At 46.5% G+C, this 27,902-nt stretch overlaps 2 protein-coding genes across 6 annotated transcripts; both read left to right on the top strand.

The window, feature by feature from the left end:
- The first annotated feature begins 46 nt into the window (after positions 1-46).
- On the top strand, positions 47-13,752 carry LOC121542330 (meckelin-like). Of its 5 annotated transcripts, none has more exons than XM_045208371.1 (29): positions 47-252; positions 721-809; positions 1,167-1,257; positions 1,404-1,503; positions 1,651-1,717; positions 1,818-1,889; positions 2,180-2,242; positions 2,365-2,519; positions 2,683-2,791; positions 2,884-2,970; positions 3,280-3,345; positions 3,667-3,820; positions 3,900-4,020; positions 4,113-4,218; positions 4,319-4,375; positions 4,640-4,738; positions 5,556-5,654; positions 5,794-5,802; positions 5,901-5,990; positions 6,953-7,052; positions 7,153-7,298; positions 7,443-7,583; positions 7,682-7,762; positions 7,912-8,028; positions 8,144-8,260; positions 8,444-8,551; positions 8,672-8,774; positions 13,178-13,320; positions 13,402-13,752. In XM_045208371.1, exons 1-29 carry the CDS (start codon positions 60-62, stop codon positions 13,480-13,482), a joined length of 2,964 nt encoding a protein of 987 aa, XP_045064306.1. In that variant the 5' UTR covers positions 47-59; the 3' UTR covers positions 13,483-13,752. The 5 variants fall into 5 exon arrangements, with proteins under 5 accessions (XP_045064306.1, XP_045064304.1, XP_045064307.1 ...); XM_045208369.1 differs by having other exon boundaries at positions 7,912-8,067; XM_045208372.1 differs by lacking the exon at positions 5,794-5,802.
- A 442-nt stretch (positions 13,753-14,194) lies between these two features.
- On the top strand, positions 14,195-21,445 carry LOC121542658 (pyruvate dehydrogenase [acetyl-transferring]-phosphatase 1, mitochondrial). Its single transcript, XM_041852134.2, has 9 exons — positions 14,195-14,295; positions 16,140-16,435; positions 16,517-16,684; positions 16,768-16,979; positions 17,113-17,194; positions 17,316-17,410; positions 17,524-17,692; positions 17,799-18,017; positions 19,738-21,445. The coding sequence occupies exons 2-9, from the start codon at positions 16,193-16,195 to the stop codon at positions 20,116-20,118; spliced, it is 1,569 nt and encodes a 522-aa protein (XP_041708068.1). The 5' UTR covers positions 14,195-14,295; positions 16,140-16,192; the 3' UTR covers positions 20,119-21,445.
- The last annotated feature ends 6,457 nt before the right edge of the window (positions 21,446-27,902 follow it).

The following is a 27,902-nucleotide window of genomic DNA, read 5'->3' as shown; positions in this document are numbered from 1 at the left end:
CGCGCCCAAAAAGCCAGAAGGGGTTGTGGGTAAAATAACAGGAAGTCAGTTTATCTACCATGGCGACGGGGACGCTACTTGTGTACATCTGCAGATTGGCACTATTTCTAACAATAAAATCAAACCTACTTCACTCCCAGCAATTTACGATTTCGTTTCAGCGTCCTGCAGACTGCGGCGTGGAACAGTTCTATGACATCTCCAGTCTGTCCTGTGTGAAATGCGGACCGAACCAGAGGACGAGTGCAACGGGTGCGTTTATCACTGGTGGTGTTGTTGTTGGTTACTGTCAGTAACTGGCTAGCTTTTTAGCAGTACGCCAATCTACTCCAGTCCGGGTTTGTTGTAGATTCAACCGTATTGTTTAAAACGTTACGTGTAATAATAGAACAGGCTAAACCATCTTTGCTAAATAGTACTTAAATACAGCAGCAGCGAATCATACGGGAGGAATGTATTGCAGTAAACCACCTGGCTAGCTAGCTAGTTAGCATGCTAATATAGTGTAAACTGGCCTGCTAGCTAAAGCTGACAATTTTGCCCTGGCATATGTTGCATTGTCCTACATTTAGACTATGTTAGTTAGTTCATCAGTCAATAAGATTACTGCAGATCTTGTTTGCTGAGAGAAATGGCGCTGATGGTTTACAACGTAACCTACAGCTGTGTCCACTGTTATAATCTCTTGTGTTAACCAATTACCCTTTCCTCCTTCATCAGGTCTGTCTTGTGAATGTGTGACTGGGTTCAGAGTTCTTGCCACCAACGGAGCTTCCATCACCTGTCAGCAGTGTCCACTAGAAAAACGGGTATGTTCTGATTCCGTACTTCTAGACAATACATCACACCATATAATACATTACAATATCAGCTATTTCAATGTACTTATCGTTCACCGACCAGTTTTAAAGGTCTCAGTCAATACAGATTGTCCTGGGAAGTGTGCTGAACACATGAGGTTGGTGGCACCTTAATTGGGGAGGACGGGCTCATGGTAATGGGTGGAGCGGAATAAGGGGAATGGTATCAAATACATCAAACACATGGTTTCTATGTGTTTGATGCCATTCCATTTGCTACGTTCCAGCCATTATTATGAGCCGTTATCCCCTCAGCAGCCTCCACTGGTGCTGAACTGCATGTGTTGTTCTGCCCGTCTCCTGTAGGCAGTAACAGAGGATGGCTATGGGTGTATCCTCTGTCCGGGCAGTCTGACTGAGCAGGGAACCTGTCAGTGCCCGTCTGGGAGTATACTGGGTGAGTAAAGCTGGGAGTATACTGGGTGAGTAAAGCTGGGAGTATACTGGGTGAGACAGCAGCTAGAGGAGCCACGTCTACAGGGGATGTGATGGTGTTTCTGGTGCGGTGCTGTGTGATACTAATGCTGTTTTGTTGTGCTGTAGTGGAGCGGGATGTCAAGGGGAACCCTCTGGAAGAGGCCAGGTGTGAGGTGTGTAATGGAGCTGAACCTGCCCTCTCAGCCCCCGATAGCTACGGAGACAGGTACCAGACACAGCCAAGTCTTCCTGCAGAACAACTGATGTTTCTGCTCTAAACTCTGATGGCATGACTTATTCAGATTCTGCTGCTTGAACTGTTTAATGCCCGTCTGTCTGTCTATGTCTGACTCTGCTCTCTTGTCTCTGTCAGGTGTCAGAGATGCCAGGCTTCCTTCATCAACACCTCTCAGTCCTGTATGTGTGGCTCCAACATCCTGGTGAGCCCACCCTCTATACTACGCGTGTGTGTCATGTATGGGTTTAAAATGAAACACAAGTCTAGAGCATCCGTGAATCATATGTCGTGTTTCTTTACAGGCTGGAGGTTTGTGTTTCCTTCCCAACAACCTCCAAACAGCCGTGAACCCAAACGTCAACTATGCTGAGCTGGTAAGTCAGCACAACAGGGCCCAGTTTTGCAAAGGTTATCTATCTGGATTTTGCCTATCGGATAGGATTAAATGCATAGAAATATAATGAATAGAACAGATGAATCATTGACTTGAATGGGGACTTCCATTGTATTCATTCTATTTCTATGCTTTAATCCTATCCGATAGGCAAAATCCAGATAGATACTGTAACTTTTGAAAAACTGGGGTCAGAGCATCAGTGAGTCTGCTGTAATTATGTTACTGTGGAGGTATAGTAATACTCTCTGTGGTATGTTCCCCCTGTAGTCCATTCCTGTGCAGTCGGCATGGTTCTCCACGAACCTCTACTCTTCAGCAGCTGCCTGCTTGGTAAATTATAAAACCTCTCAAATACCTGTTCACCTTTCTGTCCCTTTACGATCTACGTGCACTTGTCAGTGTGTGGTGTGTGTTCTCTAACCTGACCGTGTTGGTATGTGTGCATTGTACAGGTGTATACTAACCTGACAGCATGCCAGGCACTGGGGAACATGTGTGTGATGAACATGCACTCCTTCGGCAGCGTGGCCAATGATGCCTGTGGTCTCTACAACACCATCTTCAGAGCTACCGCTTCCCTGGGGTCTACACAGGACATATCCTACTGGTCATCTCTAACCCCTTTTCTGACCCCTAACCTATAACCCCTAAAACACCTTCCAAAGATCTACTCTTGCTCTGGAGTCTCTAACCCCTGTTTTGAACCAATGATGTAAAAGCTGGAGTAGATCAGTCAATGGAACTGTCCATTCCTGCCCCTGTGACTTTAGGAGAGCCAATCTCCCATGGCTTTACTACGGGGACCAGCCGGGTCTAGCCAACCGCGTGCTGCAGACAGAGCCACTTCCCACTGGATTCAGCTTCAAGGGACGCAACAGGGTCAGTAACACACACACACATTGACCCAACACTATTACCACAACACCTATGATGATTACTCCGATTCTACGTGTGTTGTCACTCTTTCTCAGAATACAGACATCAACCTAGTGGCTGCTGTCTACAACGCCAGAGGAGACTTCCTCCAATGGGAGAAAGTGGGAGGAAACAACCTGCAGGTAAAACAGGAAGTTCATCATGAGTCTGCCTAGTGAAGGCTAGTCTTGCATTGCCACACTTTGCAGTCTCATAATCACACACATTCATATTGACCTTCAAGCTGAGCTGTCTACTGTAGTAATATTTGTAACGACCGGAGGGTGGGGGCAGAGCCCTGAGTGAGTCTAACCTAAAGGTGGTCGTCTTTCCATCACACTGTTGGTTCCAGTGTTGAGACGCCAGTGTTTCATGATACAGCTCAGTCATAGATCAGTCATTATCATTATTAGTTTTGACATGAGGAAAGTGACAAATGTCTCCTCTTCCAGCTCTGTCCAGACACTGCCAGGAGACAGGAGGCAGCTTACACCTTTGGCACTGCCTACCAGGAGACTGTGAGTGGCTATGTCTAGTTCTATCCAGTGCTTGACTTGGACTGAAATAGGTTTCGGGACTCATTTTGGGTGCCGGTACTGTTTATATTTAGGTGCAGGAGCTCCACAATACTTTTGAGTTAATATTCTATACGAGGAACAGGAGCTCAAGTAGTAGAACATGTGAGGTGCCGGTACTCGGCTCCAGTGAGCTCCTGTCCAAGTCAAGCCCTGTCTCGATCTCTTTAACACATGTTGTAGTGTTCTCTCATGGTGACAGAGTTGTTTCGCATTCTCACTCAGCGCCTATTCTGTTACGTGTGTGTGTGTGTGTGTGTGTAGTGTGTTCTCTCCATAGCAGACCTGTTGAGTGTGTATGCTGAGCCTTTATTCTATGATGTGTTTGTGGATCTGAGCCGAGGAGAGGACAGGAGACTGCTCCCCCTCCCCACACGCAACCTCAACCAAGAATACAACAGGAAGTTCATCAACCGGGGTGAGTGGGGGGGGTACATTTGTTTTAAACCCTTTCTCCCTCAACAAGTATCTTGAATAACTGATGTGTGTGTGTGTAGGTAACTTGAACGACTGGTACCTATCGAGGCGTGTGTTACTGGTGGACACTCTGAGTGGGAGAGAGAAGAGCCTCAGCTCTCTGCCAAAAGTCATACGCATCGCAAGCAGCATCAGGATTGGGTGAGTTGCACGCACAAACACACATCCATGTGGGACTACATGCCTTCATCGATGTTAGCAGGGTGTGAAAACATGATGTGTTTGTGACATAGGTTCCAGCTGGTGCCAGGGACTCAGAAGGGGCAGGTGTTCCCTCCTCTCCTCTCTGTGACCTACTCAGATGTCCTCATCACTGACCCAAACACACAGACTGTCTCTGTGAGTAACACACACACACAAACACATCACACACACCACACACACCTATCACATCACACACACACATCCCTGATCCCACTGTAACTGCTGTGTGTTCTAGGTGTCGTTTGCTGTGGAGTATGAGATGGACCAGACTGAGGCTCACATGAAGACTGATGTGAGTAACCATGGTAACCAGGGGGCAGAGAACCAGAAGGGTAATGCTGTTGTGATTTGCATGTATTACATTTACATTTTAGTCATTTAGCAGACGCTCTTATCCAGAGCGACTTACAGTTAGTGAGTGCATAAATTTTTTCATACTGGCCCCCCCGTGGGAATCGAACACACAACCCTGGCGTTGCAAGCGCCATGCTCTACCAACTGAGCTACAGGAGGCACATAGTGAAGACCATAATGATTAGTGTGTGTGTGTGTGTAGATCGCCCTAGGTGTGTTGGGTGGCGTTTCTGTTCTGTATTCCCTGGTGAAGACAGCCAGCTGGAAGAGGAGGATTGGATCTCCTCTCATTGACATGGAGGTACCTGACCTTTGACCTGTAACCATTGACTTTTAACCCTTAAACCCCCAAATGCATTTATTTAGTTGTAGAATTCAATTGCATGTTTGTCATATATTTTCCCTGACCTCTCTCTCTCTCTCCGCCTCTCTCTCTCCGCCTCTCTGCCTCTCTCTCTCTCTCTCCACCTCTCTCTCTCTCTCTCCGCCTCTCTCTCTCTCTCTCTCTCTCCGCCTCTCTCTCTCTGCCTCTCTCTCTCCGCCTCTCTCTCTGCCTCTCTCTCTCTCTCTCTGCCTCTCTCTCTGCCTCTCCCTCTCTGCCTCTCTCTCTCTGCCTCTCTCTCTCTCTGCCTCTCTGCCTCTCTCTCTCTGCCTCTCCCTCTCTGCCTCTCCCTCTCTGCCTCTCTCTCTCCGCCTCTCTGCCTCTCTCTCTCGCCTCTCTATCTCTGCCTCTCTCTCTCTCTGCCTCTCCCCCTCTCTGCCTCTCCCTCTCTGCCTCTCTCTCTCTGCCTCTCTCTCTCTCTGCTCTCTCTCTGCCTCTCTCTGCCTCTCTCTCTCTCTCTGCCTCTCTCTCTCTATCTCTGCCTCTCTCTCTGCCTCTCTCTCTCTATCTCTGCCTCTCTCTCTATCTCTGCCTCTCTCTCTGCCTCCCCCTCTCTCTCTCTCTCTCTCCGCCTCGCTCTCTCTCTCTGCCTCTCTCTGCTTCTCTCTCTCCACCCCTCTCTCTCCGCCTCTCTCCCTCTCTCTCTGCCTATCTCTCTCTTTGCCTCTCTCTCTCTCTCCACCTCTCCCTCTCTATTTTACTCCATCTCCCACCCCTCTGTTTTTCTTGCTCTCAGACTGTATTGAAGTTCCTGTTGTTTTATGCTGGTGATCTGGCTAATGTCTTCTTCATCATCACCGTGGGAACAGGCCTGTACTGGCTCATCTTCTATAAGGTAGACGGAGACCCCGCAGACCTTTCACCCTCTTGTACAGCTTTACCTCTGACCTGTCTCTAGTCTTTACTCCTATTTATACGGATTATGATTTTATTCAAGTTTTTCTCTCCTCTCTTCACCTGGGCTGCACACTCAGACGGTGGAGGCAAGTCTTTCTCTTCTCCTCCCCTCCTCTTTTCCTCTCCCCATCCCTTCCTTCCCTCTCTGCAGTGTTTTATGCTGTGTGTGTGTGTGTCTGTCTAGGCCCAGCATTTTGTGTCAGTGCTGCTACCGTTGCCAGGTCCGCAGGAGGAGAGGTTTATGGCGTATGTGGGCTGTGCCTTCGCTCTCAAGGTGAGGCCTTCCCACCCTGTTGACAGGTTGAGTTATGTGTATAATAGGCCTGTATGTGTATGTTTCTATTTGTCTAAAACAGTGGTATTCAAAGTCGGGGCTGTGACCCCTAGTGTGGGCACGGGGGAATTGCAGTGGGGTCACCACGTAAAAAAATAGATATATATTTTAAAAGAAAATGGGGAAATTATGATATACATTTTTTGGGGGGGATATTACAGTACAGATTATTTGAAAAATGTAATGTTATTTAGTAAATGTGTTTATTGGTTCTCTTACTTTTAATAAGAGATCAAAATAAATTGAATGTTATTTGTTGGTGTAAAAATGGCCATTTACAGATTTTAAGGTTGTGTAAATATATCAATTGGTTATTCAAACCACGTAAAGCCAATTTAGGCATAGATGATGGTAATAAGAGCTCAAGCAGGCTGTCCCCCCCTAGTGGGTGGGATGACATGCTGCAACGTCCTCAAACAAGTGTATGAACATCTAGTTCCAAAATTCAAAGACTTTTCTGTTTTGTGTGCCAACACTAAGGATACCGAGCTGCGCTTTGTGGCACACCTATGGGAAAACTGTCAGGAAAATAGGGCTGTTGTTAATATAGGTGAATCTGTTGAAACTTGCAGTCCAACTCCTCTCATTATCGTCGTTATGATGCCAAGAATCCTAATAATATATTATTTCACAATTTCATGAAACAAAGCTTATGACATTTTTTCCCAAGGCGGTGGCATAGGTGCCAATGGCATAAGAGAAGATCTGAAGGCCTCATCAATCCACACCTAGGAACACCACATGATTGAACACCACATGCACACACCCAAACCCACACACAATATCGTTTGTTAATATCGGTCAATAGATTTGTGAGTCACAAGAAATCCTGCCGAAAGAAAAGGGGTCCCTGCTGAAAAAGTTTGATTACCACTGGTCTAAAATGTCTTCCTCTCCTCCAGACTGTGCAGTTTCTCCATAAGCTAATCCAGCAGTTGTCAGTGGATATCTTCTTCATAGACTGGGAGAGACCGCGCGGCAAAGCCAACAAGACCATCCAGGGTACGTAGTCAAGAAACGCCTTTTCCCCTTTTCTCTGAAAGTTGTTTTAGCCCTCTGTCTCTCTGAAATGGAAGTGAGCAGAAATGTGGGTTGTTGTCAGGCGATGGCAACGGTGAGGCGAAGCGCGACCCATCTCCTGTCAGCATCTGGAGGACCTACTTTGTGGCCAATGAGTGGAATGAGATTCAGACCATACGCAAGATCAGCCCCACCTTCCAGATCATGGCTGTGCTCTTCCTACTAGAGGTACACACCCTCCTTCCCTCTCTCTTTGGTTCTTTCCCTTCAGAGAAATGGCAGCACTCACTCCTGTTATATTTCAAATCACTTTCTTAACACTCTCTCTCTGTGACTCTCTCGCGCTCTCTTTCTCTCTCCCTGTGTATCTAGGTGGTTGGCTTCTCCAGTCTGGCCCTGAGGGACCCATGGTCAGATCTCCAGCGCCCCCCTCAGTCCTACTTCCCTCCCTACAGCCTGACGCTGCGCTACGGCCTGGCTGCCACACTCTGGCTCTGCATGGGACTGCTGCAGGTAGGTACACCCCTATGAACTGCAGACGTCGGACCTGTCACCAGTGTGTCTCTGGACAGGCTTTCTCACTCTGTGTGTGTTTCACGTTCTCTCTGCAGATAATTTTCTTCGCTGCGTTCCATGAGCGTTTTGTGGAGGATAAGATCCGCCAGTTTGTGGACCTTTGCTCCATCAGCAACGTGAGTATCACTCTCAGCAGCATGTACATTTTGTGTGTGTCTCAACTGCCGTGGACATTTTGTAAAAGTGAAATGGGCTGATGATGAACTGCTCCTGCTGCTGTTGTAATGCTGTCAGTCGTTTAAATAAAGTTTTTCTTCTGTCTTAGATCTCGGTGTTGCTGCTGTCCCACAGGTGTTTTGGTTACTACATCCACGGGCGCTCCGTCCACAGCCACGCTGACACCAACATGGAGGAGATGAACATCAACCTCAAGAGAGAGGCCGTGCGTACACACAGAGAGACAGACAGAGCGAGCGAGTGGGTATGAGATTGGGATGTGTGTATTTTGTTATGATATAAAAGGCTATTCAACCCTTTCTCCCTCTCGCTCCCTGTAGGAGTCTCTGTGTGGTCAGAGAGGTCTCCTTCCCAACACAGACACTCAGACCTTCCAGATCTCCATCACCAGCCGACTACGCCAGCAGTACGACCGCATCCTGGAGCCTCTCAGCAGGGTGGGGCTCTGTGTGTGTGTGTGTGTGTGTGTGTGTGTGTGTGTGTGTGTGTGTGTGTTGTTTAATATCATTATAATCAACATGACAGATATTTTTTGTCCGTTCTATACAATGTGTTTATCTGAATATTATCTTGTGTTTTATCGCCTTGAACGTGCCTCTGCATCGGTCTGTCTCTAACAGAGAACTGGGCCATCGCGGTTGGTGGACGCAGCCTCAGGACACCCCTTTGACCAGAGCACCAAAGCCTACCACACCATGAACCGTTTCCTAGGATCTGTCATAGACCATGTCAGATATAAACACACCAGAACAAACACACACCATGACCCACTTCTTGGGATCTGTTATAATCACTTTAGCACACACACACACACACCCTTACCTGATGTTTTGTTGTGTTCCCTGTAGGCCCATCGGGACATGGAATACGTTGTGAGAGACAAACTGTTTTTTGAGAGCGTCATAGGGATGGAGTTCATGGAGCCCATGGACAAGAGCATCTTCTACAATGGTAATACTCTCTATATCACATTTACATCATTTAGCAGACGCTCTTATCCAGAGCGACTTACTTCTTTTTTTTATGGGGAGGTGGGGGAGGGGGGGGGTAGAAGGATTGCTTTATACTATTCCAGGTATTCCTTAAAGAGGTAGGGTTTCAAGTGTCTCCGGAAGGTGGTCAGTGACTCCGCTGTCCTGGCGTCGTGGGGGAGCTTGTTCCACCATTGGGGTGCCAGAGCAGCAAATAGCTTTGACTGGGCTGAGCGGGAACTGTGCTTCTGTAGAGGTAGGGGAGCTAGCAGGCCAGAGGTGGATGAACGTAGTGCCCTCGTTTGGGTGTAGGGTCTGATCAGAGCCTGAAGGTAAGGAGGTGCCGTTCCCCTCACAGCTCCGTAGGCAAGCACCATGGTCTTGTAGCAGATGCGAGCTTCAACTGGAAGCCAGTGGAGTGTACGGAGGAGCGGGGTGACATGAGAGAACTTAGGAAGGTCGAACACCAGACGGGCTGCGGCGTTCTGGATAAGTTGTAGGGGTTTAATGGCACAGGCAGGGAGCCCAGCCAACAGCGAGTTGCAGTAATCCAGACGGGAGATGACAAGTGCCTGGATTAGGACCTGTGCCGCTTTCTGTGTAAGGTAGGGTCGTACTCTGCGAATGTTGTAGAGCATGAACCTGCAGGATCGGGTCACCGCTTTGATGTAAGCAGAGAACGACAGGGTGTTGTCCAGGGTCACGCCAAGGCTCTTTGCACTCTGGGAGGAGGACACAATGGAGTTGTCAACCGTGATAGCGAGATCATGGAGCGGGCAGTCCTTCCCCGGGACGAAGAGCAGCTCCGTCTTGCCGAGGTTCAGCTTGAGGTGGTGATCCGACATCCACACTTATATGTCTGCCAGACATGCAGAGATGCGATTCGCCACCTGGTTATCAGAAGGGGGAAAGGAGAAAATTAATTGTGTGTCGTCTGCGTAGCAATGATAGGAGAGACCATGTGAGGATATGACAGAGCCAAGTGACTTGGTGTATAGAGAGAATAGGAGAGGGCCTAGAACTGAGCCCTGGGGGACACCAGTGGTGAGAGCACGTAGTGCGGAGACAGATTCTCGCCACGCCACCTGGTAAGAGCGACCTGTCCGGTAGGACGCAATCCAAGAGTGAGCAGCGCCGGAGATGCCCAACTCAGAGAGGGTGGAGAGGAGGATCTGATGGTTCACAGTATCAAAGGCAGCGGATAGGTCTAGAAGAATAAGAGCAGAGGAGAGAGAGTTAGCTTTAGCAGTGCGGAGAGCCTCCGTTACACAGAGAAGAGCAGTCTCAGTTGAATGACCAGTCTTGAAACCTGACTGGTTTGGATCAAGAAGGTAATTCTGGGAGAGATAGCAGGAGAGTTGGCTAGAGACGGCACGCTCAAGAGTTTTGGAGAGAAAAGAAAGAAGGGATACTGGTCTGCAGTTGTTGACATCGGAGGGATCGAGTGTAGGTTTTTTGAGGAGGGGTGCAACTCTCGCTCTCTTGAAGACGGAAGGGACATGGCCAGCGGTCAAGGATGAGTTGATGAGCGAGGTGAGGTAAGGGAGAAGGTCTCTGGAAATGGTCTAGAGAAGAGAGGAGGGAATAGGGTCAAGCGGGCAGGTTGTTGGGCGGCCGGCCGTCACAAGTCGCAAGATTTAATCTGGAGAGAGAGGGGAGAAAGAAGTCAAAGCATAGGGTAGGGCAGTGTGAGCAGGACCAGCGGTGTCATTTGACTTAATAAATGAGGATCGGATGTCGTCAACCTTCTTTTCAAAATGGTTGACGAAGTCATCCACAGAGAGGGAGGAGGGAGGGGGAGGAGGATTCAGCAGGGAGGAGAAGGTGGCAAAGAGCTTCCTAGGGTTAGAGGCAGAGGCTTGAAATATAGAGTGGTAGAAAGTGGCATTAGCAGAGGAAAAGGAGGAAGAGAATGTAGAGAGGAGGGAGTGAAAAGATGACAGGTCCGCAGGGAGTCTAGTTTTCCTCCATTTCCGCTCAGCTGCCCGGAGCCCTCTTCTGTGAGCTCGCAATGAGTCGTCAAGCCACGGAGCAGGAGGGGAGGACCGAGCCGAGGGTTGAGGGGGCAGAATCAGGAGATCGAAGGGAGAAGGATTTAGCAGAGAGAAGAGATGATAGGATGGAAGAGGATAGAGTAGCGGGAGAGCGAAGGTTGCGACGGCACATTACCATCTGAGTAGGGGCATAGTGAGTAGTGTTGGAGGAGAGCGGGAGAGAAAAGGATACAAAGTAGTGGTCGGAGACTTGGAGGGGAGTTGCAGTGAGATTAGTAGAAGAACAGCATCTAGTAAAGATGAGGTCAAGCGTATTGCCTGCCTTGTGAGTAGGGGGGGGCGGTGAGAGGGTGAGGTCAACAGAGGAGAGGAGTGGAAAGAAGGAGGCAGAGAGAAATGAATCAAAGGTAGACGTAGGGAGGTTAAAGTCACCCAGAACTGTGAGGGGTGAGCCATCCTCAGGAAAGGAACTTATCAAGGCATCAAGCTCATTGATGAACTCTCCAAGGGAACCTGGAGGGCGATAAATGACAAGGATGTTAAGCTTGAATGGGCTAGTGACTGTGACAGCATGGAATTCAAATGAGGAGATAGACAGATGGGTCAGGGGAAAAAGAGAGAATGTCCACTTTGGAGAGATGAGGATTCCTGTGCCACCGCCGCGCTGACCAGATGCTCTCGGGGTTTGCGAGAACACATGGTTAGACGAGGAAAGAGCAGTAGGAGTAGTAGTGTTTTCTGTGGTAATCCATGTTTCCGTCAGCGCCAAGAAGTCGAGGGACTGGAGGGTAGCATAGGCTGAGATTAACTCTGCCTTGTTGGCCGCAGAACGGCAGTTCCAGAGGCTGCCAGAGACCTGGAACTCCACGTGGGTTGTGCGCGCAGGGACCACCAGATTAGAGTGGCAACAGCCACGTGGTGTGAAGCGTTTGTATGGCCTGTGCAGAGAGGAGAGAACAGGGATAGACAGACACATAGTTGACAGGCTACAGAGAAAGGCTACAATAATGCAAAGGAGATCGGAATGAAATGAACTAAACATCTGGGAAAGCGAGAGAGCGGGGCCTCCCTCACTTACGTTTCACTGAAACACTGAAATATAACTCTCCCAACTTCCACTTTAGAAATTATAATTGTTGTAAACTACAGCGGTTCAATGCTTCTAGGAATAGACTCTAACTTAGCTTATTCAGCTAGCTAACTTGGTACACCGAATCATATGACGCCAAAGCCAACTAGCATGCCAGCCTCCAATAACACGGTTTAGCACCACTACTCGGTTACAACAAACCACCAGTGTGTTAACACGCCAAGCAGATCATTTGTGTCCGTGTCTAACGTTTTGGGGTAGTTTTGACAGTTTGAGTGAGTACGTCATCAACTTATTCAGCCAGTTAGTTAGCTAGAATAGTTAGCATACTAGCTAGCCATTGCTCTCTGCCAACGAACTAACCCCTCCTCCCACGGCACGAACACACAGAGAGCCAAGCTAATGTTAGCTAGTCACCCATGTCCCAAATTCCCTTGAACGACTCTGGTTACCAGTATGTAAAAACAAAACAAAAATAAATGTCGGTTATAGCTTACCCTTAGTAGCTAGTGTTAGCCAGTTAAGTGCAAAGCTAGCCACTGAATCGATTCAGCCAGTTCGCGTCTGTCCCAACGGAGAGAAAGCGTCTCCAAATATTAACGCTAGGTCGTTCCAGCTATTGTTTAGTTAGCTATCCAGGTAGCTACATTTCGAGTACAGTAGCTACTAACTACCTAACGTTAACGCTTCAGATAATGAGGTTAGAAAAACAGCTGAATGGTAGGTAGCTAGCTGGCATAATTACAGGTACTCTTAAGCGTGGAATAACATTGGAAACAACTATCCACAGTTGCTAATAGCTACCAGTAGCTACCCGCTAGCTAGCTAGCTTTATTGGTCCAGGTAGTGAGTTAGCTAGCCTCGTGCTTCACCGGGCTCTGCCGAATACAATACTTACCTACAATAATTACCAACAATAACTACCTAGATAAACTAACTACAATACCTACCTACCTACAATCTAAATACATGGTTTAATCTTTACTCGACACCATATGAGCCAAGCTTACCTCCCACCAGAGAGAGACACAACCTCACCCGTCGCTGTAGATACAACAGTAATACTGTATATTACTACATGACAGATACAACAGTAATACTCTCTCTATATCACTACTTGACAGATACACCAGTAATACTCTCTCTATATCACATGACACAAAGCATTTTGTACACACACTGTGTGGGCTGCAGATAACTGGCCTACCAAAGTAGTGTTTCATACAGCGGTATGGTCTGTATGGACAAGCCTCTGCACCTGTATGACCTCTGAAATATGTATTTATTCATCTCTGACAGATGAGTCCCATTCGTTCAGTGACGTGCTGTTCTATGGGAACGAAGCCACTCTGTTGATCTTTGACACGCTCTTCTTCTGTGTGGTTGACCTGGGCGCACAGAGCTTCATACTGGCAGCCGTACTCACATACGCACAGCAAATGGTCAGTATTGTTTGTGTGTGTACTTGTCTGAGTTAGTTGTACAACAGTAAAAAATAACATTCAATTTATTTTCTGTTCTAGATCTTTCGATTAATCCGTAACGGTATTGGGCGGAGAAACCTGGCCAACAAAACATTGGTGGACCAGAGATTCCTTATATAGTTCCTGCTGTCAGAATGATGATAGTATGCCATGCCTTGTTAGTATGTAACAGCCTTGGTATCTGTGTGACTAGCGCGGTTAAATTGTTTTGTTTACAGCTTCGGCAGCCTCTAATGTGTATTTTTATTTATTTTTTCAGATGCTTTTCTACTTGTTTACACAGTATTTTTCCAGTATTTTGTACATCTTCTTTACTGGGTTGATGATGTAAATGTTGTAATTCAGTTTTTCTATGTGATTTTTTTGTACAAATTAAAACAATGTGTCTGATTATATTGTCTCATTAGCTTCATCTGTTATTGGTCCTGTATATAGAGAGAGAGGATTGAGAGAGGCTTGAGGGATGGAGCGAGGTGAAGATGAGAGAAGGATTATGTGCATCCACACATTAACTATTGGCTGCTGTACTGGGATCATCAATTACTAACTTAACATGTGCCAGGAAACAGCACTTCTGCAGAAGTGTGATGACCTTATAATGGGCTATAAAACTAGATAAGAGTAGCCCCAGCTCAGCTCTGCTCCAGGGCCTGTAGGAGCTGCAGCCAGCAGGATCCGTTCACCTGTTCCTTTACTACACTGGGTGTTCTTTTGCAAATAGTTAATCATAGGTAATGATGAATAGTTAATTAACTCATTTTGATGCATGAAAGTCAATGTCACCAACCCCCACCAGCGTGCAAAGGGTTAAGAAGCCAGTCAACGCTCCTCTGTCAGAGAGGTGAGCCAATCAACGTTCAGTGTGTCCTGAGCTCGAGAGAGATGCAGGAGGGTCGGTAGCGTACGAAAACAAAATAGTAAACAGAGAATAAGGTCGGTGGCTAGATAAATGTGTTTGACTTGATCAGTTTTGCATGTTACTTTTGTACAGCATGTGTTCTCTGCATTGATAACTGACCTCTTGTGTCGTAAGCTTTGTTACCGTGACAGTAATGTACAAGAACTGAAGGAGGAGTGGTATTTTTGGCTGGTTTGCGGTGACGCATAGCTAGATCGTGCTAGCCAGAACGTTACTTCCCAGCAGTAGAGTAGACTTTGTCGGCCCATCAAATTAAGGCATAACACAATGTGCTGGCTTCAATTAGGCTTGCATTTGGGATTATTCGCTATCGGGAACTATGTAGAGATTGATGTCGATTTAATCTAAGTACAAGAAGGCTGACTCTGAACTGTACTGTAAACAATATGGCAACTGTGTAGGAGTCAGGCCTAGCCAGGGATAGGCCGTGGTCACTGGTCATAGACTGGAGGTCTGAGTGGTATTTCAACTAGTACCGGGTGGTTATCTGCAGTTCAGCCGTGCTGGGTCTCTTTCGACCGGCCAAAGCAGTGTCACGCATTGCCCCATCGCTACAAATAGCTAGGTTAAAACGTCAATCAGCAGTAGAAACAATAAGAACGCAAATTCCCGGCCCCTGTTTCGGTAAAAATCTGAGGGATAGGGCTGGAGAAATGTAACCACTCTCAAATTCATAGACAGAGCTATGGATGCAAGGACTAACCATAATAATATTTTTAACCATGTTTTGAGGCTATATAGTGTTTGTTTACATTTACTTTGTTTACAAACATTGGAGTAAAACAAGCTTATATTTTGGGTTTTGATGGGGTATGACAGTTGAACTAAGCTTGAGGCATTTATAAGTTATATTCTTCAAGAATCAATTGGTACTTATCATGAATTTAGCAACTTCTGATTGCCCCTTTAATTGTTGTGTAATTTTTGTATTTTTTTGTATTTTATTAGGATCCCCATTAGCTGTTACAATAGGGGACCTAATCTAGGAGGCGGAAAGGTCAGAGAGAGGGATAGCCGAGAATCTAGTTCAGTAGGACAAGATAGGGTTTTCAGTAGTGAGCAAATGTCAGACCGGCTTGACAGGACTATATATAGTCTGTCAGGCAAATTGCTGACCCCTGTAGGTGTGCAAGGCTCTTTTATGGAGCAACAAAGCCTGGCAGGCAACTAGCTGTGGCTGACCCCTGTAGAGCACTGGTTCTCAAACCTCTCCTCGGGACCTTCAGCCATTCCATGTATTTGTTATATTCCAGAGCTAGCACGCCTGATTTAACTTGTCAACTAATCATCAAGCCCTTGTATAGGTGAATCAGGTCAGCTAGTTTAGAGCTACAACTAAATTGTGAAATGTTTGGAGTGAAGTTTGAGAACCACTGCTGTAGAGGTGCAAGGCTCTTTTATGGAGCAACACAGCCTGGCAACCTAGTGCCAGTCTGTCACACAAGTCAGCTACAGTAGTGGAATGCAGTGTTCCATTGTTCCAGTGCAACCTCCCTCAAAGCATACTAAAGCCTCTGCCAAGAGGCTCAGACCTCTATGGCACAGGAGGTTGCCTTGTAGCAAAGTCACTGGTTCCAGCTCCCTTATTCACCACACAATCAAAATTGGGTTGAAAGATAAAAGTGCTTGACTTGATCCGTTATATTATATGCATGTCACTTTTGTTTGTATCCATCTGTAATGGTACCTTTGTCGAGAGCTCTAATACTACGAGGCAGTAATTTATGTACAGTGAATGAATTAGAGGAGTGTACACAATCAAAATGACATAATCAGCCGTGGCTGTGTTGACTGAATGATACAGACAATACAGGCTGCATTTTTGCCCGTAGCTCACAGTTCCTGGTGTCTCCCGTAGGTGTGTGTGTGTTGGTGGAACTCTGAGAGTGTGTGCGCCCAGAGCGCGCCACCATGCCTGTGACATCACAGCTTTTCCGAGGCTTCCCTCGAGCGAGGCTCTGGGGTTCCTCCCTGTTCCCATGCCAACGCCAGCCCCCCTGCTGCCCCTCCTCCCACCGCCCCCCCTCGTCGCAGCCTAACCCCACATGGCCGTCAACCATGCGTGGCTATAGGAGGACCCCTGACCTCCACAGCTACAATCTCACCCCCCCACAGGTCAACTCAATCCTCAAGGCCAACGAGTACAGCTTCAAGGTAGGGGCGGACGATACACACGAGTACAGCTTCACGATTACGCTGAGACCATAAGAATATGAGTGTGTGCTTTGGTTCTAGGTTCCAGAGTTTGATGGTAAGAACGTGTCGTCGGTAATGGGGTTCGACAGTAACCAGCTGCCCGCCAACGCACCCATCGAGGACCGGCGCAGCGCTGCCACCTGTCTGCAGACGCGGGGGATGCTGCTGGGAGTGTTCGACGGCCATGCAGGCTGCGCCTGTGCACAGGTAGAGTTTCTGCTGTCATTGTGTATAATCACCAAGCTAGTTTTAATGTGCAGTTAAAACATCTACCTCTCTCTTTTTCTCAGGCGTTGAGTGAGAGGTTGTTCTACTACATAGCCATGTCGTTGATGCCCCATGAGACCCTGTGTGAGCTGGAGTCGGCAGTAGAGGCAGGCAGACCCCTGAGCCCCATCCTGCAGTGGCACAAACATCCCAACGACTACTTCACCAGGGAGGCACAGACTATGTACTTCAACAGCCTCAGAACCTACTGGCAGGAACTCATAGACCTCAGCAGGTACACACACACACACACTCGCAGCAAGTCATAGACCTCAACAGGCATGGGGTAATGAGGATGCATCAGTAATGTTATTAAACATGGGTCATTATTCAGTGTTGGAGTTGATTGTATGTGATTGTGTTCCCAGTCCAGGGGAGAGCCTAGGGCCCAGAGAGGCATTGCTGAGTGCCTTTAAGAGACTGGACAGTGACCTGTCTCTGGAGGCTCAGGTGGGAGACCCTGTTCTATCCCCTTGACTTCTATCCTCCATCCATCGATGTCTCTGTGTTACCATAGGATCCAGCCCTGGGTATAAATGTGTAGTGCTGATCCCTGTTTTGTGTTGTCCAGGTGGGAGACGCCAATTCCTTCCTCCACTACTGGGTTCTGAGAGTGGCCTTCTCTGGAGCGACTGCCTGTGTAGCTCACATTGATGGATCCGACCTGTACGTACTCTAGTCCACACCCATGGATCTCTCTCTGTTGGCTCTCATATGAACTACCTGATCTCGATCTGTCTGCTCCATCTAGCTCTGACTGTCTGAATGTGGCTGTGTAGGTATGTAGCGAACACGGGCGACGGCCGGGCGGTGCTAGGGGTCCAGGAGAAGGATGGCTCGTTCAGCGCTCACACGCTCTCCAACGACCACAACGCCCAGAATGAGAATGAGGTGGCCCGCATCCAGGGGGAGCACCCCCCCGCTGAGAAGAAGACTGTCATACGACAGGTCAGTACCGTTGCACATCCAGAGAGAACGGTGGCACAGCAGGTCAATTAAACATAACGTTTAAAAAAAAACATATATCCCCTATCTCTTTCTCTCCCTCTGTCAGGACCGGTTGTTAGGCCTGCTGATGCCGTTCCGTGCGTTTGGAGATGTGAAGTTCAAGTGGAGCATTGACTTGCAGCGAGGTGTGTTGGAGTCAGGACCAGACCAGCTCCATGACAATGAACACACCAAGTTCATCCCCCCCAACTACCACACCCCTCCCTACCTCACGGCCGAGCCTGAGATCACACACCACCGCCTCCGACCTCAGGACCGCTTCCTGGTGAGAGACAAAGCATTGGTCAATTGATTGATTGACCAATTCATGATTTCATTAATTCATTGGTTGATAAGGCTTTGTTGTCTTTTCTTTAACAGAAACTTGCATTGTGTTCCATTTAAAACGTACAGTGGCTTGCGAAAGTATTCACCCCCCTTGGCATTTTTCCTATTTTGTTGCCTTACAACCTGGAATTAAAATTGATTTTTTGGGGGTTTGTATCATTTGATTTACACAACATGCCTACCACTTTGAAGATGCAAAATATTTTTTTGGGTGAAACCAAGAAGAAATAAGACAAAAAACTGAACTTGAGCGTGCATAACTATTCACTAGTCAATACTTTGTAGAGCCACCATTTGCAGCAATTACAGCTGCAAGTCTCTTGGGGTATGTCTCTATAAGCTTGGCACATCTAGCCACTGGGATTTTTGTCCATTCTTCAAGGCAAAACTGCTCCAGCTCCTTCAAGTTGGATGGGTTCTGCTGGTGTACAGCAATCTTTAAGTCATACCACAGATTCTCAGTTGGATTGAGGTCTGGGCTTTGACTAGGCCATTCCAAGACATTTAAACGTTTCCCCTTAAACCACTCGGTGTTGCTTTAGCATAATGCTTAGGGTCATTGTCCTGCTGGAAGGTGAACCTCCATCCCAGTCTCAAATCTCTGGAAGATTGAAACAGGTTTCCCTCAAGAATTTCCCTGTATTTAGCGCCATCCATCGTTCCTTCAATTCTGACCAGTTTCCCAGTCTCTGCCGATGGAAAAACATCCCCACAGCATGATGCTGCCACCACCATGCTTCACTGTGGGGATGGTGTTCTTGGGGTGATGAGAGGTGTTGGGTTTGCGCCAGACATAGCGTTTTCCTTGATGGCCAAAAAGCTCAATTTTAGTCTCATCTGACCAGAGTACCTTCTTCCATATGTTTGGGGAGTCTCCCACATGGCTTTTGGCGAACACCAAACGTGTTTGCTTATTTTCTTCTTTAAGCAATGGCTTTTTTCTGGCCACTCTTCTGTAAAGCCCAGCTCTGTGGGCAGCGCTCTCTTGGCAGGTTTGCTGTGGTACCATATTCTTTCCATTTTTTTAAATAATGGATTTAATGGTGCTCCGTGGGATGTTCAAAGTTTCTGATATTATTTTATAACCCAACCCTGATCTGTACTTCTCCACAACTTTGTCCCAGACCTATTTGAGGAGCTCCTTGGTCTTCATGGTGCCGCTTGCTTGGTGGTGCCCCTTGCTTAGTGGTGCCCCTTGCTTAGTGGTGTTGCAGACTCTGGGGCCTTTCAGAACAGGTGTCTATATACTGAGATCATGTGACAGATCATGTGACACTTAGGTTGCACACAGGGGGACTTTATTTAACTAATTATGTGACTTCTGAAGGTGATTGGTTGCACCAGATCTTATTTAGGGGCTTCATAGCAAAGGGGGTGAATACATATGCACGCACCACTTTTCCGTTATTTATTTTTTAGCATTTTTTGAAACAAGTAATTTTTTTCATTTCACTATTTTGTGTATTTAGTCATTTGTATGTCCATTACATGAAATCCCAATAAAAATCAATTTAAATTACAGGTTGTAATGCTACAAAATAGGAAAAACGCCAAGGGGGATGAATACTTTTGCAAGGCACTGTACCTATATCTGAAGTTATATAGTTATATAGAAGTTTCCTTTTATTAACTAGAGATCTGTGTCTCTCCTCCCGCAGGTGCTGGGTACAGACGGGCTGTGGGAGACGCTCCACCGACAGGAGGTGGTCCGGATCGTAGGGGAGTATCTAACGGGGGTGCACCAGCGTCAGCCCCTCACCGTGGGCGGCTACCATGTCACCCTGGGACAGATGCAGGGGCTGCTGGCTGAGAGGAAGGCCCGCGCCTCCTTGGCATTCCAGGACCAGAATGCTGCCACCCACCTGATTCGCCACGCGGTGGGCAACAATGAGTTTGGAGCAGTGGACCATGAGACGCTGTCCAAGATGCTGTCTCTGCCTGAGGAACTGGCCCGCATGTACCGCGACGACATCACCATCATCATCACACAGTTCAACCCCCACGTGGTTGGACACCAGCGCCAAGGGGGGGAGTCCTGAGCCAGCTCAGCCTATCAGAAGGGAATGCGGACATGAACAGGAAGTTTACTTTTTAGGAGGAAAAACACTGATGTGAGGACTGGGTCTTGCTACAGATACACGGTTAAGACCTAATCTTTATTTTACCAAACGCACACAAAACATACTGTTGATGGACTAACCCTGCAGAGGGAGGACTGCCTACCTGTGGACTCCTTATTTTAGGATTGTTATTGAAGAGGAAGTGTGTGTATGTGCACATGTGAGCACACAGTCCTGGTCATGTGGATTGTTGAAATGCTTGCTGAAACTGATCACAAGTTGGCTCTTTTCTGAGTTTTGTGGCCGTGTGTGTGTGTATGAAGCCTTTAAAGGATATTTGATCAACCTCTCTGCAGCATTCTGCTTCTCTGCACTGAAAATGTCACAGTCTCTGCCCATAGGAAACTTTAATTCGTGCCAAAAGAGTTTGCTGCGTTATAACTATGTTGTCTGAGCATTGCGCTAATGATGCAGTGGCAGCCTTTGTTTGTTCAATCTGGCCTGTCTACTCCTCTACAAACATCCCTCCCTCTCCCATATCACAGATTCTGTGCTGTGCAGTTGCAGCATCTGTCCTGCTCTAGAGCTGCAACTGGCCTCCATCCTGGCTCTACCACATGGCTCTGCTGTTACATAGTAGGGCTCTCTGTCTGTCTGTGTTCTGTCATTGGATGGATCAGTGTCCTTTTATACTTGTTACAGACGGACAGCCAAGAGCTCCCAGGCACACTTCTTGTTATCTTATATTTTGAATAATGATTTCAAACATTGACTGTTTTGTCAACCTTCGAGAGGAATAGCTGCCTGTGTCTATATAAAGCAGATTTTAGCAGATTTTATTGCTCTGCTTTATTGAGAAGGAGACAGACGGCGTCACTAAGATAGGAACCATTTTCCTAGAACAGTCACCAACCCAGGTCCTGGACAGCTATGTAGTGTGCAGGCTTTAGTTCCAACACTAACACATCTATCACAACTACTCATCCAAAGGAATCAGGTGTGTTATGCGCTGAGTGTGTCTGAGAGATTCTACAGCAGACTGAGGGAGGGGTGGTATTCTGTAGAGAGGAGAGAGGGGTGTGTGTTCAGATGTTTATTTTAGGGTTGCGAGGTATACATGTTTCAAAGGAATATAGTGGTTAAACCACTCTTTCTCGCTCTCTTTTGTGTTTTTTGACTGTTATACGCTCATACAGGGGATATGGTATACTAATGTGATCATGGTTTGGTGTATACATTTACATTTTAGTAATTTAGCAGACGCTCTTATCCAGAGCGACTTACAGGAGCAATTAGGGTTAAGTGCCTTGCTCAAGGGCACATTGACAGATTTTTCACCTTGTCGGCTCGGGGATTAGAACCAGCGACCTTTCGGTTACTGGCACAACGCTCTTAACCACTAAGCTACCTGCCGCCCCATGGGGTGTATTGAAGCAAAGAAAAAAAAAGACGTTTTTTTGTTTAACTGAATCATTGCTAGCCTGGGGGTGCCAGATCTCTGTCTGCTGTAACCATATTATTAGGAATTAGAACTGTAACCAGCTCCTCTGTCATGTTCATGCCAAACCTCCAGGAGTGACTAAAACAGACTGGCTTAGTCATTGTTGGTAGGACACTAACCATGGTGATGTGACTGTAGGCTTTTATAGGCCAAATGAAGGTTGTGTATAATATGAGGTTGTATATCTTCTGGTGGCGTATATTTAGGAGAGGAGAGAATGTAAAGCTGAAGGTGGCTCTGTCTGTCTGGATGCTGGCTGAATACTTGAAGGTTATTTATGCAGCTTTTAATATGTCACAGGTATTTATCCACAATTATATGAGATGTGACTGAATACAGTGAGGGAAAAAAGTATTTGATCCCCTGCTGATTTTGTACGTTTGCCCACTGACAAAGAAATGATCAGTCTATAATTTTAATGGTAGGTTTATTTGAACAGTGAGAGACAGAATAACAACAAAAAAATCCAGAGAAACGCATGTCAAAAATGTTATAAATTGATTTGCATTTTAATGAGGGAAATAATATTAAATAATAAAATGGTATTTGACCCCCTCTCAATCAGAAAGATTTCTGGCTCCCAGGTGTCTTTTATACGGGTAACGAGCTGAGATTAGGAGCACACTCTTAAAGGGAGTGCTCCTAATCTCCGTTTGTTACCTGTATAAAAGACACCTGTCCACAGAAGCAATCAATCAATCAGATTCCAAACTCTCCACCATGGCCAAGACCAAAGAGCTCTCCAAGGATGTCAGGGACAAGATTGTAGACCTACACAAGGCTGGAATGGGCTACAAGACCATCGCCAAGCAGCTTGGTGAGAAGGTGACAACAGTTGGTGCGATTATTCGCAAATGGAAGAAACACAAAAGACCTGTCAATCTCCCTCGGCCTGGGGCTCCATGCAAGATCTCACCTCGTGGAGTTGCAATGATCATGAGAACGGGGAGGAATCAGCCCATAACTACACGGGAGGATCTTGTCAATGATCTCAAGGCAGCTGGGACCATAGTCACCAAGAAAACAATAGGTAACACACTACGCCGTGAAGAACTGAAATCCTGCAGCGCCCGCAAGGTCCTCCTGCTCAAGAAAGCACATATACAGACCCGTCTGAAGTTTGCCAATGAACATCTGAATGATTCAGATGAGAACTGGGTGAAAGTGTTGTGGTCAGATGAGACCAAAATGGAGCTCTTTGGCATCAACTCAACTTGCCGTGTTTGGAGGAGGAGGAATGCTGCCTATGACCCAAAGAACACCATCCCCACCGTCAAACATGGAGGTGGAAACATTAAGCTTTGGGGGTGTTTTTCTGCTAAGGGGACAGGACAACTTCACCGCATCAAAGGGACGATGGACGGGGCCATGTACTTTCAAATCTTGGGTGAGAACCTCCTTCCCTCAGCCAGGGCATTGAAAATGGGTCGTGGATGGGTATTCCAGCATGACAATGACCCAAAACACACGGCCAAGGCAACAAAGGAGTGGCTCAAGAAGAAGCACATTAAGGTCCTAGAGTGGCCTAGCCAGTCTCCAGACCTTAATCCCATAGAAAATCTGTGGAGGGAGCTGAAGGTTTGAGTTGCCAAACGTCAGCCTCGAAACCTTAATGACTTGGAGAAGATCTGCAAAGAGGAGTGGGACAAAATCCCTCCTGAGATGTGTGCAAACCTGGTGGCCAACTACAAGAAGCGTCTGACCTCTGTGATTGCCAACAAGGGTTTTGCCACCAAGTACTATGTCATGTTTTGCAGAGGGGTCAAATACTTATTTCCCTCATTAAAATGCAAATCAATTTATAACATTTTTGACATGCGTTTTTCTGGATTTTGTTGTTGTTATTCTGTCTCTCACTGTTCAAATAAACCTACCATTAAAATTATAGACTGATCATGTCTTTGTCAGTGGGCAAACGTACAAAATCAGCAGGGGATCAAATACTTTCTTCCCTCACTGTATGTATGTACAGTATCTTTAACTGTTTGGGCTTGAGACTGTGTAAAGCTTTTTGTATTTGGAATGTTTTAATAAAATACTGACTACACACAATGGCTACTACACATGTTCGATTTTGTTCAGCCTCTCTGTAAGTATTGCTGCCTGGTTGTGCTGTTCTGCAGTGCCTCTGTCATTATCTCTCTCCTGCCACACCACTGGAATGTGGTCAGACCAGACTGTGTGCCTGCGGTGCTCTCAGAAGGTCAAGGCAGACTGAGTCCATTCCAGAGTCCAGAGGTCAGCTAGCGAGGTCTCAAGTTACACTGGTGTGTATTTGTGTGTGTTCAGGTCATGGTCATTTCTCTGACAGATTCTCCTAGTCACACGCGGCAACAGTGACCAAGGCAATATACAGTACAGCTCACCCTCTCCCTCGACGCACTCTGCAGAGAACACTCCCCAACAACAACCCCCTATTGCTTTTTAGCTCTGGAGTAGGCTTAATCTGTGTCCCTGTCTGCCTGAAACTGACTTATATTCTAGTTTGTGTAGTTGGATCAGACATCAGTGGTCCGTGTTGGTTACTTAGAGAGCAAGGAGAGTCCATGTAATGTAACCAGTCTGGTTCATATTAGAGTCCATGTAATGTAACCAGTCTGGTTCATATTAGAGTCCATGTAATGTAACCAGTCTGGTTCATATTAGAGTCCATGTAATGTAACCAGTCTGGTTCATATTATGTTCATGCGTACGCTGCACCCATTCTGTGGTCTAGTCAGTCAGTAACTCAGACATGTCCATCGTCAGCCACTAGATGGCCCTAGTAGTCAGAGAACAGAACCTTATTGTAAGATCCCTTTAACACAAATATGACTGAGACATCCGTATGTGTGCATTTGTGTTTAATTTATTTGATTTATGCTCTCTGAGGCCTGTAGTAAACTCCACCCCCACACTGAGAGGGGGAGAGAGACTGGTAAACTGTGGCGTTACTTAATTTCTCCAGTAAGGCAGAGGAGAGACTCAGTGACCTCTAGGCAGGATTGTTATTCTCTAGGTTTTACTGTCCTTAGTTACTAATCCATGTGTTTGGGTGTATAGACCTGTGTTAGTGGGAATGTGTGTGTGTTTAGTTTGTGTGTGTGTGTGTGTGTGTGCATACATGTGTTTGATAGAATCAGTGGGTATTGTGTTTTATCATTCTCAGCATGTCTTACTGGCATAATGAGTGTATTTCTGAAGTCAAGTAAGGTTGTGTTTGAAGGAGGGTACTTTATGGGCTATTTTGTTTATGCTGGTGTTATTGGACTGTGTTGTTACATGTTTATGCTGGTGTTATGGTCAGATGCACAATTGAGAGCATCCTGTCGGCTGTATCACCACCTGGTACGGCAACTGCACCGCCCCCAACTGCAGGGCTCTCCAGAGGGTGGTGTGGTCGGCCGAAAGCATTATCGGGGGCAAACTACCCACCCTCCAAGACACATACAGCACCCGATGTCACAGGAAGGCCAAAAATATCATCAAGGACATCAACCACCCGAGCTACTGCCTGTTCACCCCGCTATCATCCAGAAGGTGAGGTCAGTACAGGTGCATCAAAGCTGAGGCCGAGAGAATGAAAAACAGCTTCTATCTCAAGGCCATCAGACTGTTAAATAGCCATCACTAGCACATTAGAGGCTGCTGCTGCCTATTGAAATCACTTGCCACTTTAAGAAATGGAACACTAGTCACTTTAAGAATGTTTACATATCTTGCACTACTCATCTCATATGTATATACTGCATTCTATTCTATAATATTCTATTATATCTTAGTCCATGCCGCTCTGTCATTGCTTGTCCATATATGTATATATTCTTAAATTCCATTCCTTACTAGTTTTGTGTGTATTAGGTATATGTTGTGAAATTGTTAGATATTACTTGTTAGATATTACTGCACTGTCGGAGCTAGAAGCACAAGCATTTCGCTACACCCGCTACAACATCTGCTAAACACGTGTATGTGACAAATACAATTTGATTTGATTTATTGGACTGTGTTACGTGTTTATGCTGGTGTTATTGGAATGTGTTGTTACATGTTTATGCTGGTGTTATTGAACTGTTACATGTTTATGCTGGTGTTATTGGACTGTGTTGTTACATGTTCATGCTGGTGTTATTGGACTGTGTTGTTACATGTTCATGCTGGTGTTATTGGACTGTGTTGTTACATGTTTATGCTGGTGTTATTGGACTGTGTTGTGACATGTTTATGCTGGTGTTATTGGGCTGTGTTGTTACATGTTTATGCTGGTGTTATTGGGCTGTGTTGTTACATGTTTATGCTGGTGTTATTGGGCTGTGTTGTTACATGTTTATGCTGGTGTTATTGGACTGTTCTAGTAACCATCTTACGGGCTCCTGACCTATTTTGTGTGTTTTTTTTACACTGATCTCAACTTTTTTTGTATATAATGTCTCCGCCATCATTCCTGTTACCGAAAACAGCTTCTGGACATCAGAACATCGATCATTAACCTCGATTTGGATGAACATTTCTACTTCAACGAGTAGGCGGCTCTGGACGTTCTGCTTACTCTGGCCCTAAGGGAGGCAGGCGAGGCGGTATCCTGATGAGACTACGTTGGATACCAAATAGACCGCCATCGGCCTCTGTTCTATTGGCGAACCTGCAGTCACTGGAAAACCAACTGCATGAGCTCCGTTCAAGGTTATCCTATCAACGGGACCTGGAAAAACTGTCATATTCAGTGTTTCTCAGAGTCGTGGCTGAACGAGGACATGGATAATATACATCTTGCTCGTTTTTCTATGCATCGTCAAGACCGGACGGCAGACTCGGGTAAGACGAAGGGTGTGGCAGTGTGTCTCTTGGTTAACAACAGCTGGTCTGTAATGTTAAGGAAGTCTCGAGTTTTTGCTTGCCTTAATTAGAGTATCTCATGATAAGCTGCAGCCCATACTATTTACCAAGAGAGTTTTCATCTATATTTTATGTTGCTGCCTATTTACCACCGCGAACCGATGCTGGCACTAAGACCGCACTCAACGAGCTGTATAGGGCCATAAGCAAAAAAGAAAATGCACATCCAGAGGCGCCGTTTCTCGTGGCCGGTGATTTTAATGCAGGAAACTGAAATCCATTTAACATAACTTTTAACAGTGTGTCACCTTTGCAACTAGAGGCGACAAAACTCTATCACTTTTACTCCACACACAAAAACGCATTACAAGCCCCCCCCTCCCTTTGGCAAATCAGACCATAACTCTATTCTCCTGCTTCCAAGCAAAAACTCAAACAGGAAGTACCAGTGACACCCTCAATACAGAAGTGGTCCGATGAAGCGGATAATAAGCTACAGGACTGTTTCTCTAGCACAGACTAGAATATGTTCTGGGATTCAACCGATAACATTGAGGAGTTTACCACATCATTTTACATTTACATTTTAGTCATTTAGCAGACTCTCTTATCCAGAGCGACTTACAGTTAGTGAGTGCATATTATTTTTTATTTTTTTCATACTGGCCCCCCATGGGAATCGAACCCACAACCCTGGTGTTGCAAGCGCCATGCTCTACCAACTGAGCTACACCAGCTTCATTATAATTGCATCGACAACGTCAACCCACAGTGATCGTATGTACCCCAACCAGAAGCCATGGTTTACAGGCAACATCCGCACTGAGCTAATGGCTAGAGCTGCCGCTTTCAAGGAGAAATCCCTCTACGATCCCCAACAAGCCATCAAACAGGCAAAGCGTCAATACAGGACTAAGATCGAATCCTGCTACGCCGGCTCCGACGCTTAGGAGCGTAGCAGATGAGCTAAATGCCTTTAATGCTCGCTGTTCCGGACAACTGTGTGATTTTGCTCTCCGTAGCCGAGGTGAGTAAGACCTTTAAACAGGTTAACATTCACAAGAAGGCCAGATGGAATACCAGGATGCGTACTCAGAGCATGCACTGACGAGCTGGAAAGTGTTTTCAATTACATTTTCAACCTATCCCGACCCGGTCTGTACCAACTTGTTTCAAGCAGACCACCATAGTCTCTGTACCAAAGAACGCCAAGGTAATCAGCCTAAATGACTATCGTCCCGCAGCACTCACATCTATAACCATGAAATGCTTTGAAAGGCTGATCACCCTAGACCCACTACAATTTGCATACCGCCCCAACAGATCCACAGATGAGGCAATCTCTATTGCACTCCACAATGCCCTCACCCACCTGGACAAAAGTAATACCTAGGTAAGAATGCTGTTCATTGACTGCAGCTCAGCATTCAACACCATAGTCCCCTAC

Source organism: Coregonus clupeaformis, chromosome 28 (assembly GCF_020615455.1).
Source record: "Coregonus clupeaformis isolate EN_2021a chromosome 28, ASM2061545v1, whole genome shotgun sequence".
In the NCBI taxonomy this organism is placed as follows: domain Eukaryota; kingdom Metazoa; phylum Chordata; class Actinopteri; order Salmoniformes; family Salmonidae; genus Coregonus; species Coregonus clupeaformis.
Note: the sequence above shows the minus strand (reverse complement) of the source record. Positions and strands in the feature narration are given on the sequence as shown.